Source organism: Cyprinus carpio, unplaced genomic scaffold, assembly GCF_018340385.1.
Source record: "Cyprinus carpio isolate SPL01 unplaced genomic scaffold, ASM1834038v1 S000006513, whole genome shotgun sequence".
Lineage (NCBI taxonomy): Eukaryota > Metazoa > Chordata > Actinopteri > Cypriniformes > Cyprinidae > Cyprinus > Cyprinus carpio.
The window spans coordinates 72,388-91,199 of NW_024879181.1; the positions used below are offsets into that span (position 1 = coordinate 72,388).

Below are 18,812 nucleotides of genomic sequence, written 5' to 3' on the forward strand. Positions count from 1 at the left end.
ATGGACAATCAAACTCTCTACATTCTGTTTCTAATAGTGAGTTGATTTCATGTCATCTCAATCTGGAGTGATGATGAGGAGTTTCTTTCCTGTCCAGAGCACCAGCAGGCATTTGAGAGCTCCTGCTATGAGTTTGTGGCTCTGCAGCGCAGTTTCCTCAGTGCTCAAGCTTGGTGTGAGCGTGGCGGTGGGCATCTATCCTTCATCCAGAATGATGAAACCCAACAGTTTCTCCAAAAACACCTGCAGCCGAAGCAGGACTGGTGGATAGGACTCGCTCCTGCCTCCACCAACCTCACTCTGGACTCTGCTGCTACTGAAGGTATGTTTATAACTTTCCTAATTATGCCTCTAAAGACAATATAAAAGCTATTTACTGTTCTACCAACATAATGTTTCTGGCTCTGGGGATTAAATTAAACATTAAGTTAAGTTTTATTTAGAAATATGTTTTAATTAGAAGCTGCACCATTAAATACTTTGTATGAATTGTGTAAAAAAATAGTCTGATTATGCCCGCAAGTGACACAATGAACAATGGTGATTAAGTACATTATAAATATATATATATATATATATATATATATATATATATATCCCTGCTTGTCAGTGAAACCTTATCAGAATAAGCTGGACAAGACACTGACTGTTAAAAAGTCTTATCTCTCTTGTCAGCTGTGTTTCATGTTCAAACAAACTATTTTTCATTACCTCCATTATTACTAGCTAACTTGTGTTATCTCTACAGAGCAGCAGGTTGTTAATGGGTCTATGGTTTGACACCAATCTCCGGCTTTACAAAGACCTTTCCAGGCACATAAAAAGCATCCTTTATTGCCATGTCCCCTTTTGTTAGATTTGTCTTTGCACTGTTTAAATCCAGCACCTTACTTAGATTATATAAAAGAGAAGAACGCTTCATGGTTTACAGGATTTAAATTTGCAAAATTCAAGGATACCTTTTATCACATACACTAATACAATAACTGACCTTTAGCAACAATATAATATGTGAGAAGCTTTTGAATTTGGTTCATAAAGTGAGGAAAGCCATTTTACACTGTTTACTGATATTGAAATATGAAAACAAAATGTATTTTTACGTAAAATAGTAGCCTGATTATTCTTCTTCAAGATCTGAACAATAATTTTTTTTTACTTTGTTGTTTTATTTTGTTACTTTTTGTTCTCAGGTCTTTTGTCCTGGTTGGATGGTTCAGATGTTAGTTACTCCAACTGGCTCCAGGAGCCCTTGCTGAATGCATCCTGTGGCTACATAAGGAGAGATTCTGGATTTCAGTGGGAAACTGCCAGTAACTGTAGCCAGGAGCTCTACTTCATCTGCGAGTTTGGTTGGTCTCTTTCTTCATATAAAAATACCTTTTTGGTTTGGTTGGTTATAGTTGGTATTTTATTGTTTTTTTTTAGAGTCCGGGCGCTCTTTAGCCTGCGCTGATCATAATGCTACGCTTCAGTGTGGCTCTGGTCAAGTGATAGAGATTGATGACAGCTTCTACGGCAGGAAGACGGTGCATTACTGCAGGAGCAGCCACGCTCGCTCACATGCATCTCCACAGCAGGAGGAGTGCAGCTGGGTGGATATAGTAGATACTGTATCAGGTACATCCAGTGAAAGTTTCCCACTTTTCCACTATTATATGACACTTTCCATGAGTAGGTTACGCTTTGGTGTCCCATGACATCTTAAAAAAGCTTTGGATGCACGAATGTCATTTTGTTGAGAGAAATATGTTATTATATGATATGTAAGATATCTAACAAAATAAAGATACAGTGAAAAGGAGCTCATTTTAAACACATTAAATATATGTATCCCCGCTTAAAATGGGGTCTTTGGCTTGTCCAAATTTAGTGGTAATGACCTTGACCTCATTTCTAAGAATTTAAATCTTAAAACATGTCATATTTTATTATTAAATTAATTGTACTAAAAGCTATTTGTTAAATTCACCATTATAAATATAACAAAAAATATAACATTCCTTAAAAGAGTGATACAAATAAAAAGACCATTTGGAAAACACCTTTCTACAGCATGACAATAACATAAGAAAGTCATCTTTAAAAAAAATATCTCGGTTACATGTGGTAACCCTTGTTCCCTGAAGGAGGGAACAGAGACGTCACGTCGATGACCGACTAATTGGGATATCGCTTCGATAGACCAATCTACTTAGAGTGTAAGCTAAATGAGCCAATGCACATTGGCATGCAATTATTGCATCCAGCTGCAGCTGATCACAGCGTGAGTATAATAAGGCAGCAGGTGCAATGCATACCACGGCTCAGCGGTGGTACAGCAACCATGGCGACGGGACGTGATGTCTCCATTCCCTCCTTCAGGGAACGAGGGTTACCATACGTAACCGAGACGTTCCCTTTCAGTCGGTCACTCACGATGTCACGTCGGTGGCCGACTAATTGGGATCCCTACCAAAGCGCCATGGGTGCTGCCCCTTCCAGTGCCCTGTGCAAGCCGCCTGCGCCCCTATTAGGTGTAGGCCGGGGCTCGGAACAAGTAGTTCCACTCACCATTGTCAAAGCACTACCTCACTGGGTGAGATTGGATAACACTGGGAAAACGTACCTGTTCCGCTTGGAACAGGGATGCTGTGGAAGCCCCATTCTTCCCGAAGGAGTTTTCGGAAGCAAATACACATATAGCATCCGTTTAGGTGTATGTGGAGAAATTTAAGGTGATTCAAACCCTCTTGGGAAGGCAGAAGTCTGGCGGTGAAACACGGGCTCTAAGGCTATACTGTGGACTATATGCATACGAGTACCGCTTAGGTCTCAATATGAAACCCAGTCTTCCACGGCTCTTACGGATTCATCATGAAGGCCTGGCGCTGGACGTTCCGCCGCGTTCAGCTGCCTAGGGTGATAGAGGATCTCAACAGTAACCGGGGCCTCTCGGTGCCACTACCCGTTTGATGAGATAACACTGGAGGATACCGGCTCTACATGAAGGCTATAGAACCTAGAGAACATGTTAGGGGTTGCCCAGCCCGCAGCTCTACAAATATCTGTCAGCGAGGCACCACGAGCCAGCGCCCAGGAGGATGCAACACTTCTGGTTGAGTGAGCTCGCAACCTGAATGGGCAGGGCACACCCTGTGCCTAAAAAGCCAGGGTTATGGCATCCACAATCCAGTGGGCCATCCTCTGCTTAGAGACGGCATTCCCCTTCTGCCGACCTCCGTAACAGACAAAGAGCTGGTCTGAGGTCCTGAAGCTTTGTGTCTGGTCTACGTAGCATCTCAATGCTCGGACGGGGACAGAGCAAAGCCAGGGCTGGGTCTGCCTCCTCCAGGGGCAGCGCTTGCAGGTTCCCACTACACCCTTCAAAGACCAAGTGGTGAACCTGCAAGCGCTGCCCCTGGAGGACACACAGCCAGGCCGGGGCCTCAGGATTACCTGGGAGTCAGCCAGCCCAAATTCTAGGCACGAATCGTCGACTGAAAATGCGTGCAGGTCCCATACCCTATTGATGGAGGCCAGTGCAAGCAGGAGCAGAGTTTTCAATGAAAGAAACTTTAGCTCAACTGAATGCAAAGGGTTGAATGGGCCCTGTTGTAGTGATTTTAGCATTAGAGTCAGGTCCCAAGAGGGTAAAGAGGGGGGCCGGGAATGATTTAACCTCCTGGCCCCTCTAAGGAACCTGATGACGAGGTCATGCTTACCTAAAGACTTGCCATTCACGGGGTCATGGTACACAGCAATAGCAGCAACCTGGACTTTGAGGGTGGAGGGAGACAGCCTTCGCTCCACCCCTTGCTGCAGAAAGGGAAAGCACGACCACCAATCTGGCATCTTCGGGGGTCCTCTCGGCAAGAAGAACACCACTCGATGAACAGGTTCCACTTCAAGGCATAAGTGTGTCTCGTAGACGGTGCTCTTCCTGAATTGATGGTGTTCACTACCTCCTGGGGTAGGTCACCTAGACGGGTGCCAAACGGTGCCCCGTCTCTGAGGTAGTAGATCCTTCCTCAGAGGAAATGGCCACGGAGGAGATAGTTTGGGGAACCAGGTCCGAGTGGGCCAATATGGCACCACTAGCAAGACTTGCTCCTCGTCCTCCCGGACTTCGCATAATGGTCTGTGCGAGAAGGCTCACTGGCTCACAGCTGTGTGCCAGTGAGTCCATGCTGAGAACAACTGGCAGTGAGAGGTCTCTGGTGAAGCAAACAGGTCTCCAAACCGTCTCCAAATGAGCTGGACCATCAGGGGATGGAGTCGCCATTCTCCCGGGAGCATTGCTCAAGACAGCTTGTCGGCTGTACGGTTGAACAGGCCCTGAATGTGAACAGCAAGAAGTGACCTCAGCACCTTCCGACTCCAAAGGAGGAGGTGGCGGGCGAGTTGTGACATGCAATGGGAGCGCAGACCACCTTGTCAGTTGATGTACGCAACAGTCGCTGTGTTGTCCGTTCGGACCAGCACGTGCTTGCCTCATACGTGACCTTTGAGATGGTTCAAGGCAAGGCGCACTGCTAACAACTCTAGGCATTTGATGTGCCACCGCAGCTGCGGGCCCGTCCAAACCCCTGAGACTGCATGCCCATTGTACGTGGCCCCCCAGCCGGTGGTGGAGGCATCCGTGTAAACCACAGCATACCCGGAGATCTGCTCTAGGGGCACCTCTGCCCGGAGAAACACAAGATCTGACCACGGGATGAGGGTTTGGTGACAGGCCGGTGTAACTTGGATCCGGTGAGTGCCGCACTTCCACGCCCACCTTGGGACTCGGACATAAAGCCAGTGCTGGAGCGGTCTCATATGCAACAGGCCGAGCAGTGTAAGTGCTGCTGCAGCCACCATATGCCCCAGGAGCCTCTGAAAAAGTTTCAGCTGGACTGCTGTCCTGAACTTATTCAAGCAGGCTAGCACCGACAGCGCCGTTCCTCTGTGGCGCGTGCTGTCTGTTCGACCGAATCCAACTCCATACCGAGAAAAGAGATCCTCTGCATCGGTGAGAGTTTGCTCTTTCCCCAGTTGACCCAAAAGCCCAACAGGCTGAGGTGCCGGAGCACCAGGTCCCTATGCTCGCACAAACTGATCCCGAGATTGTGCTAGTATCGGCCAATCGTCTAGATAGTTGAGAATGCGAACCACCCTGCTCTCTGAGGGGAACAAGAGCCACCTCCGTGACTTTCGTGACAGCCAGAAGGGCAGGACCTTGTACTGATATGCGCCCGTCCTTCGAACACAATCCGCAGAAAAGGTCTGTGGCATGGAAAGATCGATACATGAAAGTACACGTCCAGGGGAGGGAGAGGTGCTTTCACCATCCCCCAGAAAGCAGCTACCTCTCTCTGGGTTGCCCGACCCGGGGTCTTGTGCTCTTCCGCTAACGGCCAGGTTTGATGGGGGCCAGGACGGGTGGGGCGGCCTGCCTATGCCCAGCTCTATGGCGCCACTTGCTGGAGGCTGCTGCGGATGCGGCGCGGGAGTGGGGGTGGACGCAGGAGGCAGGCTGGGGCGCTGCAGCCGACAGATGGGTGGAGGCAGCAGCTGCCCGCCGGGCAGAAGGTTGGACCGCCTCAGTCTGCTCCCATTCAGCCGAGAACTGCTGGGCCAGGTTCTCGACCGCGTCGCCGAAGAGGCCGGTCTGGGACACAGGGGAATTAAGGAACTGATCTTTGTCGGCATCCCTCATTTCAACCAGACTCAGCCAGAGATGGCGCTCCTGGACCACAAGCTTGGACATCGCATGACCCAGAGAACGCGCGGTGACCTTCTTGGCTCCGAGAGCGAGGTCAGTGGAGATCTCTGAGATCTTTCAGAACTTCTGGATCGTGACCACCCTCGTGCAGGTCCTTCAGTGCCTTGGCCTGGTGCAACTGCAGTAACGCCATAGCGTGTAAGGCGGAAGCAGCTTCCCCGTAAGCCATATAGTCCCGAGGGATGGCAGTGCAGCCGAATCTTCATCAGACAGCTCTCCCTCCGAAGCTGAGATCAACATCTGGTCGGGGGGAGGCCCACTGGATACCGCTGGTACGCTCTTTTTTTTTTAAGAGGGCCCAGCGCGTTCCGTGGGTTGCTCCACTGGATCGGAGGTGCAAGAGAAGTGATGGTCCCCAGAGGGTTGGTTCCCTGCAGGGTTTGCCACCACTGTAATCCTCAAACCACCCGCGCTACTGCTGGAAGTGGTTCTCGCCTGTCGGCTGCCAGAACGAGCCCCAGATCGCGGCAGTGGCAACAAGGACTGCGCCCCACTGAAGGCAGCAGAGCCTGGTTCACAGCTCCGAGATGGTCATCTTCCCGCAGTGGGAACATGACTCATCCACGAAGCCCACCTCAGCATTCTTGATGCCCAGACACATGAGACAGTGATCGTGACCATCACCCATTGCCAGGTGACAATCGCACCCAGAAACGCACAGGTGAAACGGCATCCTTAAATAAGGACGATCCGTCGTCTTTACAAAGACACACCCGTGAAGCTCTTTTAGAGAAATTGGCTCTTTAGGAAATGCTTTTTTAGTGCTGAGGCGCACAGGGGAATTGGCTGCTTGCAACATGGCAGGGGGTAGTGCAGCCTGAAGTGCACAAACCCACTTGACTCGGGAACGACCACCGCTGAAGTGCCGTCTCGCCAACACGTGAAGCTTCCAAGAGCGTGCTGAACTCATAGTTTCACAGCAGACACAGTTTGAAAAGCTGGTATGCATTGCACCTGCTGCCTTATTATACTCATGCTGTAATCAGCAGCAGCTGGATGCAACAATTGCATGCCAATGTGCATTGGCTCGTTTAGTTTACACTCGAAGTAGATTGGTCTATCGAAGCGATATCCCAATTAGTCGGTCACCGACGTGACGTCGAGAGTGACCGACTGAAAGGGAACTATATATATATATATATATAAACAGAGTTCTGGCATGAAACTCTAGATGGCGCAGTCCGATAGGTCTTACTCAATCTGACCTATGACATCATTATCACATGGCAAAGCTGACTGGGTTCTCTCCTGTATCAGTAGCCAATGAGCTCGCTGCTCAACATTCAATATGTTGACTAGAGCTTGCTGTACCAGTTTGCAGCTTGCTTCAGGAAACGCTTCACCTTCCCCAACTCCACATGTATAGATCTGTTACGAGGTGATTCATGTATGCTATATGGGGTTTTATTTTATGTCATATTAGCAGCAGCAATATTCTTACATGCTCACAGCAGCATGTTGTGGATGTTTTTTCATGAAGCCAGTCTCTGTACTTGCTCTGCCGCAGCAGCACTCTGCCGCAGCGTAGCAGATTTATTTCACCAAGACTAAATATCTGCCGCAGCGTAGCAGATTTATGAGAGTTGTCATGACAGAAATATATATATATATATATATATATATATATAATATATAATATATATATATATTTCGGTCACGACAACTCTCAGAGCAGCAGCAGTAGTAGCAAATCAATTCCGCCAAGACCAAATACATTTAACATTGTCATGTACATTACTATGCCCAATACCTCTGAGGAGTTAGTTGTCAATGACAGAATATATATATATATATATATATATATATATATAATATATATATTATATATATATATATATATATATATATATACACATATTGTTGCTGACTGCATTCAATAAGATCAACTATCCAACCTTATTATCCAAGCTATTTTAAGACAAATAAACAATAAACAAATCAGTTTTTGTTTGTTTTCCTTTCTGGGAATTTTTAAAGGTAACTTCAAACAAACATTTGCCCCCAAAACTAATTGACAGAAATCCTGTTACTTGGCTAAATTGTTATGCATTCTTACGTATTAAGTTACTTATTTAATTATATTTTTTCTGTTTGGTTTTTACATTTACTTAGTTTCATTCCTTTAAAACACCCAAATTTAGACATTTCCAAATTTCGATAATAGGGTTGCAATTCAATTTCAGCAGCATATAACAGTTTGTTTGAATTCCTGAGTTTTAAAATCAACAGCAAAGTGTTAAAAAATATCTTACTACCCATTTGTTGAATTAAAAAAAAAAATTTATTTGTTCATTTTAATTTTTTAGAGTTGCATTTTTTGTACCCTATTTGTGAAAAGTGCCATAAACAATAAAGGAACACTTTTATGATTTCAGGCTTGTCACTAAAGATTTATTTATATATTTGAAAAAAAATGAAAAAGTGTTTTATGCAACCAGTCCCAAACCCATATTGCGTATTATTAATGGGGAACATTATGGACTTTTCAGAGCGCTCTTTCTTCCGTACAGGGTAAATACAGCGCAAAAAGCTCTCTCACCATTAACAAAAAAACACTCAACAACTATCAGATTTACATGCGTTCTTAACCGTAAAAGAGGAAATTATAACCAAATGTATGCTTCAGTTCAATAGTTTACAGAGGGATGATTTATTTGAGCATGTATAAATGTGCATTCAGCAGCATATAGTGATGAATGTTACAGATTATTTGCACAGTGAATGAAAAACTATTCTGTTTTTTGTTTTCTGTCAAGAGCACTGCCACGGACTGCAGGTGTGTCAGGCTGGTGCAGATATTTCATCTTTTGGAGAGCCGTGCCCTGTGCTAGGAAGCTATTTGTCAGTGGAATATCATTGCAAAAATGGTCCAGAACTCTTTTGTCCCCAACCCAGTATGACACATGATGAAACATTACATTTTCCTTACTTCAAAACCCATATCTGATGTTGATAATACGGTGCATTGTTGTCTCTTATTGTAGTACACACTGTGGCCTTTAGACATTATGTTTATTACCCCCCAGTACGTGTCTGATTGCATGAATTCATGTGTGCTCTGTCAGCTTATCTCGTTGCACAATTCTCCATACATTTCGACTGTAGGTCAAAAGAACATTTAATACTGACAACTTGGCTTTAGGATAATATTAAATCGTTTATACTTCTTGTTGTCAGCTCTTCATCTGCTAATGAGTAAGCTGGCTGCTGTCTTTGACAACATTCCCATCACAGTGAAATGGTTGCTGCACCATCCATTTCAAGGCAACCTCACGTGCACACTGGGGGGATGGACACATCATTGATAATTACAGTCCTGAAGAGGGAGTGTTGCCCTGCATGTTTGATAACACATAATAGCTATTAAAGATATTCTGTATATGTTCAATATTCTGTATATGAAAAAGAAAATGCACTTTAGCATACTTTTAGGAGTAGTATTACAGTTTAAATTATATTACATAAAATTAGTTTTTAACTTAAGTATGCTTTTTGGAATCACTTAAAGGGGCTATATGTAAGAATTTTCATGTAGCATTGCTTTTTTATTTGCCAATGCGGTGAACAGTGTGTAATGCAAACTTAAAAAAACGAGACCTTCCCTGACTTCTTAGTTTGTACTTTCTTAAATGAAAGCCTGTAGAGCTTGATTTTAAATGTCAAGGACTCTGGTGTTTTTTGCCGGGAAAAATCGAAAGGATAATGCTGAAAAGAGCTATTCTGTACCGTAATGTATGTGTCACCAACCACACAAAGAAAAGAGATTATTAGCCAGATGTATATAGTCTATAGCAGAGCCTATCCTCCCTATACGCAAAATACGCAAGCTGCGTAGGGGCCCCCCGAAACACCATGGGCCCCCCTTGCTCTCAAAGATGATTTAATTTTCGTTTTGTTTTTGAATTAGCCATTGGTTATGAAAAAATGAATGATCATCGTTCTTTTAATGTTGGTGTGCTGTCGCCCTTTCTACGTTAAACATCAGTCAAATCATGGTAACGTGAATGTCTTACAAGTCTTGCTCGAGTCTAGAACAAAAAACGATTGAATTTTGAAAGTACATACAGAAGCTGCGGAAGAGACACTGTTTTCTTAAGCACTTTCCGCGAGCAACGATTCAAGACTGATTGAAACCAGAACAATGCGTTTTAATTATTAATTCGTTCATCACCAACTCTACCCCAGTTCAAGTCACCCCAACCCCCCCCCCCCCCGCTGACACAGTTTTGTGTAGGACCCCCCAGACGTCCTAGGATTAGCACTGGTCTATAGTCTCAAATACCATTTATAATCATAACATTGTAATTTTAATTACCTTTCGACGTGAGCTGGTGCAAACATATCCACATCATTATGAATCAGATGCTTTCTTAACTGATGTTTTCTCACCGCTGTCCATTTTTGTTGTTTATATTTGGTTATTGAGAGGAAAGCATGCACAGCATATATTTACATATTCAATTAAAGGTCGCTCTCAGCAGCATGATGTTCATTAACAGTATATTGCTGCAAAGGTATTCCAACTTCTTTTTACTTCTAAGCAAAGAAAGAAAATGATTTCACCATGAGTATACCGGTCACTGATTCACGTTTAATCTCTTGTCAGGGTTGCCAATTTTGGTTGCTCAGCTGTACTGAGATTTCAACAACTGAATCAATCAAATACCCCTAGCTGAATTCAACAATTTATTTTTAATTTCATTTTAATATTAGAACTTATCATATGATTAATGTGGTAACTAGATGCAGTTTTTTAGAAACATTCCTCCCATGCTGATTAGATTATTTCTAAGATAATTTACCATCAAGTCAGATTATTTTAGTGGCTAATTTAAGAAAATATGAAAATAAATAAATAATGTGTGCCAAAAAGTGTATAGTATTTAAATGTTACAATATAAACTGCATATCCCTTACGAAAAGGAAGTATAAGTTTATTTTATTAAGTATACTTAAGAAAAGTTCAAGGATATTTTTAAGCATACTTTATGTAGTAAGTATACAAATATCAGTGTACTAGTAGTGTACTTGTAAGTGTATTATTTCAATACTCAAAAGCAAGATGTTTTACATGTCACCTGTTGGAACACACAAATACACTCCTCTAATGACATTAACAGTCATATTTTTTTCCTGTAAATGCAGGCTCTGCCCAAAAAAAAAAAATCATATCATACAATGCCCTCTACTAATATTGGCACTCTTGATAAATATAAGAAAAGGTGGCGGTGAAAATAAATCTGCACCATTTATCCTTTTGATATTTCATTAAAAAATTCACTTAATTCTAACCTATCATTGAAGTAAAACAATGGGAAGTGGGGGGACACTCACGTTATGAAATAAACGTTTATCTCTAGTTCACGTTATTATTGCCACCCAATTATCACAATGTCCTTTTCCCAAGATAGCAGCTCACAGATTTCTCTTATAAAGCCTGGTGAGTTTGGAGAACACCTGACAAGAGATCAGAAACCATTCCATCATACAGAATCTCTCCAGATCCTTCAGATTCCCAGCTCGATGTTGTTGCATCTTCTCTTCAGTTCACCACACTCATTTTCTATAGGGCTCAGGTCAGGGAACTGGGATGGCCATGGCAGAAAAGCTTCATTTTGTGCTCAGTGACACATTTTTGTGTTGATTTTGATGTTTGTTTTGGATTATTGTCCTGATGGAAGATTCAACCATGGCCCATTATAAGATTCCAAATATAGGAAGTCAGGTTTAGATTTTTTGTATATGGTGCAACGGGAATAACTGGAAATTTTAGTGGTTTTGAAATCATGACATTTTCGAATCAAGGTATACCTTGAAATCAGTAATTGGCCCATGCCTGCTTGACGGTAGTTTTTCCTCAAAATAAACGGTTTGAAAAGATTGTGAAGTGTCTCTCAGAGCAAACTCTGGAGATAAAGTTCATGTGATAATGTCCTTGTGTATTGAGATAACAATGCTGCACAATACTACAGCAGGGGTTCTCAGCTCTGGCCCTAAAGGTCCACTTTCCTGCAGAGTTCAGTTTCAACCCTAATCAAACACAATTGATCAAGCTAATCAAGGTCTTCAGGATTAGTATGAATTTAGCTGCAGGCAAGTTTGATCAAAGTAGGAGCTAAACTCTGCAGGAAAGTGGACCTCAAGGGCCAGAGTTAAGAGCCTCTGTACTACAGTGACCTTGCAACGATGTAGGGAAAATGTGATTGGTATGACTGGTCCAATCAAGAGGTGGCAGCAGGTCTTCAATACCTGTGTCTCTACTTGATGCAGCACTGTGGAGACCGAATGGTGTATTACATCAAAATACAGTGAGATTTGGTCTGCGCAGCACTTGGGCATTTTTATTTGGCGTGAGGTTTACCTGGGCAGTGTGAGAACATTAGACAGAGCCTGAAAAAGTGTGTGTCTCATCCCAAATGCATAAGAGTTGGCGTCTTGGCGACCCTGCTCTTCTGCACAAGTGCGAGCACAAGTAATAATTGCTGGCTACAATTCACTTAAACCGCCACCGGTGTCGCTAATAACAAGAGTTTCTGAATTCTACATATAGCCCTTTTAAATAGAGCTTAAGTATATCTTTATATATAAGTTCATAATTACTTCTATTGTCTCAGATATCAAAGTGTACTTTAGCCCTCTAACAAGCATTTACATAAAGTAAAATACACTTTCTACTGAAATGTATAGTTTATGCATATAAATATATGTGTAATTACAGATTTGTAATTTAGTACATTTAAATATATTCACTTTAACTGTAATACTGAGTAACACAATACCGTTAAATTATAATCAGTATGTGCTTTTATATGTTAGTCAACACATCAAAACAAGTGAACATTTAAGGATGACAAAAGATTATTAAAATATAATGATAAACATTTAAAAAGTGTACTACTAAATATGTTAAGAGACAGTCATGAAAGTGTACTTTCATTAGGTACACTTAAGTGGCCTTTTATTTCATTAATATTATGTTATCTGCAAGTAAACTACAAGTGCATATTCAATACAATTAAGCTCGTGTTTTTTTCACAATGGAACTTTAATGATTGACTGTGAAAAACTTTTTTTAGGATGGAGAATGTGGTGCATAAGTACAGCCATGCTGGAGTATACACTGCCATGGTAGAGTGCAGTACTAGTGAATGGCATGTCACCGCTTCCAAAAGCATCACTATCCAGGAACCGCTCGGACAGTTTGGGACCTTAAAGTGCCACAGCATGAATAAATCAACAGACTATTCCAACTGCAAAGCACTTTATAATAACCCTCTGAGAATCCAATTGGAATTAGACGCAGGTAAAAATAGATGTTTTATTATTATTGTTATTATTTTGACAAAAGGGAATGTAATTAGCATTTTTACAGTGTATCTATGACATTGTAGCCCCTAGATATGGCATTTTATTGTAAAGCACAAAGTATTCTTCATTTTTAATGCAAACACTTAGGGTATAAATTTGAACGTGCATTTTAACCTTAAAGTATACTCCATTTGATAGCATGCATGAGCACAAGTGCTCGACACAAGCCCACTAGAAAGTTTTATCGCTATTCATGGCCTGTGTTTTTTCTCTCCAGAAGTTATCATTCAAATTCAAAAGTTACATTTACTGTAGGCCTACTTAAATTTTTCACCCACCAGATGGCAGAAACATTTGTAGTAATATATAAGGACATATTATAAGTTTTAAAAATGGACAGAATCTAAATGAATGTTTAACTCCTCCAGGAACAAATGTCACATACAAAATTCAGCATGAAAATACAGAGCTGGCCTCCGTTTCCGCTATCAGAGGGATCGTTCCCCATAATATCACCATATCTCCAGAAGTACAGCAGCAGCTAGGACCAGGCTGCCAACAGCTTACTGTTGTGGCTCTCAATGGGGTGACAGCTGTAGATCGCTCCACTGTCCTGCAGCTGTGCTTGGTGGAGCCAGTGGAAGGACTCATAGTGGACATTGAATTTGAGCATGAGCAGTGTCCGGTCCATGCCCTCTATGTCAATGTGTCTCTGGCTCGGGGAGCTCCAGTGCAACTCCATTTTCTGGTGTCTGGAGCCAATCACTTTTTCTGAGATGCATGAGATGCTTCATGGAAATCCACAAGTTTTCGTAATCTCAAACACAATACAAGGTACTGCCTTTTACTTATTTACACATGCATTAGAGGGCCAAAAGCAAGTGAGTGTTTGATTTCATAACCATTGGCATTAATATGATTTTGAACATTATTAAATATTATAAACATGCATTACAATGAAAACTGATCCTCACACTTTTGGTTAAGTAGTGTATATTTAATCAGCTTTCCGATTCTTCAGTCAGATTTTTCTCCATCTTATTTAGGGCAAATTTAAATGTTGTGGTCAGAGCAGAGAATTCCTTCTCAAGCATGGAAATGGATGGTTGCAACACAACAGTGTATTGTCACAATGAAACAGTGAACAAACATGAAGAAGACACGGTATGTGATCCAGAGTCTGTCCATAAACATATGCTTTGTTATAAGCACTCAGTACAAGCTATGCTTTCATTAATTAATAATATATTTTGTTGACTACAGGGTTACTAAAAAAAAAAAATTTTATCAGTGTTAATGTGAAAAAAAAAAAACATTTGCAATACATTTACTTACATTAAGACATAAAATTTTGGGGGGTTTATAGTACACAAAATGTAGTACTTTTTTGGTTTGAGCCTGTACTGTGTTCTTCTGTACAAAAAATGTATTACTTGTAAGCTGTACATTTTAATTTGTTTCTCTTAAATGCGGTAAGACTACTTTTTTAGGAGGATGAACATCTTATGCATTTCTGATATTTTTATTTGGTAACACTTTGCAATAAGGTAACATTAGTTACCATGAGCTGAACATGAAATGTAACAGCCTTTATTGGTTTCACGTTTTTTTTTACATTTACTAATACATTAAAACCACAAGTTATTAATTGTTAATATTATTTAATGGATCTGAACTAACAATGCAACAGTTTATATTGTTTTTTTTATTAACTAAACATTAACTTTTAAAAATGTATTACACATTGTTGGTTTATATTAGCTAATGCATTAACTAAAGTTAAATTATTAACTTATAGGAATTTATTGTAAATTTATTTTTTAAATATATAACTACTTTTATAAAATACTACTTTTTTTCTGTTATCCCTGAACATAAAAGTTTACATTTAAATGATGACTTTTACTTGCAGATGTATTTTGAAATAATGTGTATTTTAGCATTATTTTAGTGCAATGACTTGCCTTGCAGTCTTCCGTTGTAAGTGTCTTACTTACTGTACACACATTTTTGTTTTTACAAACTTATTTTCTGTGGTATGCCACAGATACTGTCAATAGAGCTTATCTTGTTTGAAAAATGCAGCACATCTATTACACATCTATTATTTCTCCAGATCAGTGAGCATGTGAGAACTGCCAGAGCCAATAATCTAAATATCACATTAGATCCAGAGGTCCCAGTCATCGGCACTACCAGCGTCAAGTTATATGTTGATGGAGAAGTAGATGATGACGCTATCTGGAAATGCCGTAAGTACCACTATTGCTAAATCACAAAAAAATGTGTTATATCCAAGGAGGTCTATAATACCTGGAGAAATCTGTAAGCATTCTTATTCATCTCAACTGCAGTTGCTCAGTCACCTTCATGATTTTAAGGACTGCCATGATTTTAATGTTGCAATTAGTTTAGTCAGAAAAACGTTGATACTTCTGAAGCTGTCAGCAGAGAAAAATGGAACCATCTTGTTTATATCTTTTTAGAATTGATATAAGAATCTGGTGTGTGTTTCTTTCTTTCTTTCTCTTTTCTTTGTAGATGAGGATTGCCCCTGTTCCAGTGGAGTTAAAAATAGAGATCATGAGATATCCGAAGCTTGCCTACCACCAGTGTACGGTTTCTCTGTGTATACTGTACATACCAAGTCACATGGGGTCACACAGTATTGATGGAGATGGATGAATGTCTGTCATTCCTAGAGAAAATATGAAGCTTTCTGTTACGTAAGAATTTCACTGATTGCAATCTGATTTGATCAAATTATATGCTCAGATTTGTTGTCATTTTACTAAGTAGCCTGCTTTGAAATCTGTGCATACTCTTTTTAGCTGTTCCAACTGCAGTCCAGTGAACGTCGCTGAGAGTGTTAAGCTACAGGTGCAGTGTGAAGGATGTCAGAAAATTGTTTGGTACTTTGAGAGCACCAAGGATTTTACTGTAAGTGTTTTTATGTTATGTTTTGACATTTCATTAAACCTGTAGCTTTAGGAGGATCTTGCAGTGTGCTTTCTGAAAATCAGTTCAACTTTGCATGTGACCTCTTGTGGAAAAATTGTACTTTAGCGTGCTTTTAAAATAAATACTTATAAACAATATACTTTAAAAGAATATACTAATAATGTGAACGGAATGTAATGTTTTCAAACACATAATTGCATGTTAATTACAATTATTTGAAAAATTTATTCTAGTATAAACTTATATTAAATGCAATTAGCTGAAGTTTAGAGCGCTTTTTTGAGCCACTTAAAGGGATAGTTCACCCAAAAGTAAAAATTCTGTCATCATTCACTTACCCTCAAGTTGTTCTTCTGTTGAACACAAAATATATTTTGAAGAATGTATGTTACCAAACAGTTTTTGGTCCCCGTCAATGGCATAGCATTCCATAGCATTTTTTTTCCCATTGCCAGTGCAAAAGTTTGGGATTTTAATTTTTGGGTGAGCTATCCCTTTAAGTAGGACTCCAGCACATTTTTATATGTGAATACATAATTACTTCTATTGTCTTTGAAATATGTGTAAGTGTACTGCTGAATGTACTGACAAGCATGTATGGTGCACTAAAATATACTTTAATGTTGTTTCCATTGAAATCCATGTTTAAATATATATTTGGAATTACACATTTGTAATGATGAAGTTGCAATCAAATAGTACACTACAGTAAGAATTCTAAAGTACTTTACATGTTCTTTTGTATGTTTGTCAACATATTAAAATAAGTATCTAAAGCATGAAAAAAGACTATTAAAACATATTATTTAAAATGTTTAAGTAGAACCTTTAATTTGACATTATTACAAAGTTAACTTTTTAAAGGTATACTTATAGATGTTAAGAAACATAGTCATGATACTGGACACTCTTTAAGTACACTTTAGTGGCCTATAATTCCAATAATATATTAGGCTATCTGCAAGTAGAGTTTTGTAAAAATGCACTTTGAATATTTTTAACTACAATTCATGTGCACATTCAATATGATTTAAGCACATTTATTTTTCATAAGAGATCTGCCTCTGTCTTTTTAAATGTGGCCATGTGCTTGTATGGTTTATTTATCTAATACATTATCTTCCCACAGGGTTCACTGAGCCGCTGTCACTCAGAGTCAGTGAAAAAGCCATTGATACAGAAGGCAGAGGGCAGCTCTTTAACAATAGAGAGCGATGCACTACGAAAAGCAAAGCAGGATATCACAGTGGTGGTTTATGGTAGGAGTTGCTTTAACCTTAAATTGTACCCGGTCTTCTGAAAGTAAACAGTGGGCCTAAAATCAGCTTGGGCACTGAAATCACACTTGCACATGTATGAAATTCAATTCACAGATAGCTAAATATCAAAACAGAATCTGAAAAAAAAAAAAAAAAGTGTAAAAAACAATTTGTTTCATTTTAAAACGGTATATCTATTATTTTATTGTTTGAAACCCAGCACATCTGTTTTAATTTTTTTGCTCGAGAATTGTGTGTTTGGGCTGTCTTTAAATACAAATAAATGCTACTTGGTTTGATATTATTATCTAATGTAGTGACATTCATACATTTTTAAATGTGACTTAAAGAAGTAGTTTACCTTTTAAATAATAATTTGCAAAAAATGTACTCACCCTTAAGCCATCCAAGACGTAGATGAGTCATTAGAACACATTTGGAGAAATTTAGCATTACATCACTTGCTCACCAATGGATCTTCTGTAATGAATGGGTGCCATCAGAATGAGAAACATCACAATAATCAACATGTAATCCACACCACTCCATCAATTAACATCTTGTGACGTGAAAAGCTGTTTGTTTCTAATAAGATAATCCATTATTAAGGCGTTTTAATTTAAACCTTTGCTTTCCATTAAAATAAGATTCCATAATCCATAACATTGCTTTCTCCAGTGAAAAAGTCATCTCATCTGAATCAAGAGAGAAATATGCACAGATCAAGCACTGTTCACAAGCAAAAACAATCCAAGTGATTCTAAACAAATACTGTAATATTTTAATCAGCTGTTTGGACTCTCATTCTGATGGCACCCATTCACTGCAGAAGATCCATTAGTGAGTAAGTGATGTAATGCTACATTTCTTCTATTCTGTTTTAATGAAGAAACAAACATCTTCAATGTCATTTTTGGGTGAACTGTTCCTTTAAATGCTTGGGACCACAAAAACAAGTTAACACTTTATTTTACATTGTATTTGTTATACATATAACTGCAATTATATACCAAAAACAGTAAATTTTGCATAATTAAACTACCATTCAGCTACCCCTAACCAAACCCCTAACCCTGCAGTACAGTACGTGCATGCTGTTAATCAATATTACTCTGTATTTATTTGTGTAATTACACAGTAACAATGATATCTTAACCCTTGTATGATGTTCATATTTTTGTTACTCAGCCAGTGTTCGTGGGTCTGGTAGACCCGCTGCAGTTTTTGGGTTTTAATTCAACACAATCAAAAATTCTATGTTAAAATACTCATTAGATGCTTACTTTATCCCAATTACAAGCAATATAAACAGCATATATGGTAAAATTTTACCATACTTTTGTTAGATCACATTTATGTATTAAAGTGCTACAACCTTGTGTGGGAATGGCAGGAGCAGAAACACAAAACTCACACTTACACTCACACTCTTACAGACTCTCTCTCTCTCTGTCACACACACACACACACACACATAATCTACACAAACACATACTAATAGCAGGCCCAGACAATAGGAGAACCGAGTGAAGGTACAC

General features: G+C 39.9%; 1 protein-coding gene across 1 annotated transcript in view; it reads left to right on the top strand.

The window, feature by feature from the left end:
* LOC109110978 (polycystic kidney disease protein 1-like 2) overlaps nucleotides 1-18,812 on the top strand; it is a 30,709-nt gene continuing 11,897 nt past the window's right edge. The window contains 15 exon segments of the mRNA XM_042754411.1: nucleotides 1-322; nucleotides 1,194-1,352; nucleotides 1,429-1,620; nucleotides 8,503-8,613; nucleotides 8,924-9,029; nucleotides 9,031-9,075; nucleotides 12,823-13,049; nucleotides 13,483-13,816; nucleotides 13,818-13,885; nucleotides 14,097-14,218; nucleotides 15,171-15,306; nucleotides 15,596-15,720; nucleotides 15,722-15,780; nucleotides 15,886-15,994; nucleotides 17,145-17,274. Coding sequence (XP_042610345.1) covers nucleotides 1-322; nucleotides 1,194-1,352; nucleotides 1,429-1,620; nucleotides 8,503-8,613; nucleotides 8,924-9,029; nucleotides 9,031-9,075; nucleotides 12,823-13,049; nucleotides 13,483-13,816; nucleotides 13,818-13,885; nucleotides 14,097-14,218; nucleotides 15,171-15,306; nucleotides 15,596-15,720; nucleotides 15,722-15,780; nucleotides 15,886-15,994; nucleotides 17,145-17,274 — 2,245 coding nt within the window.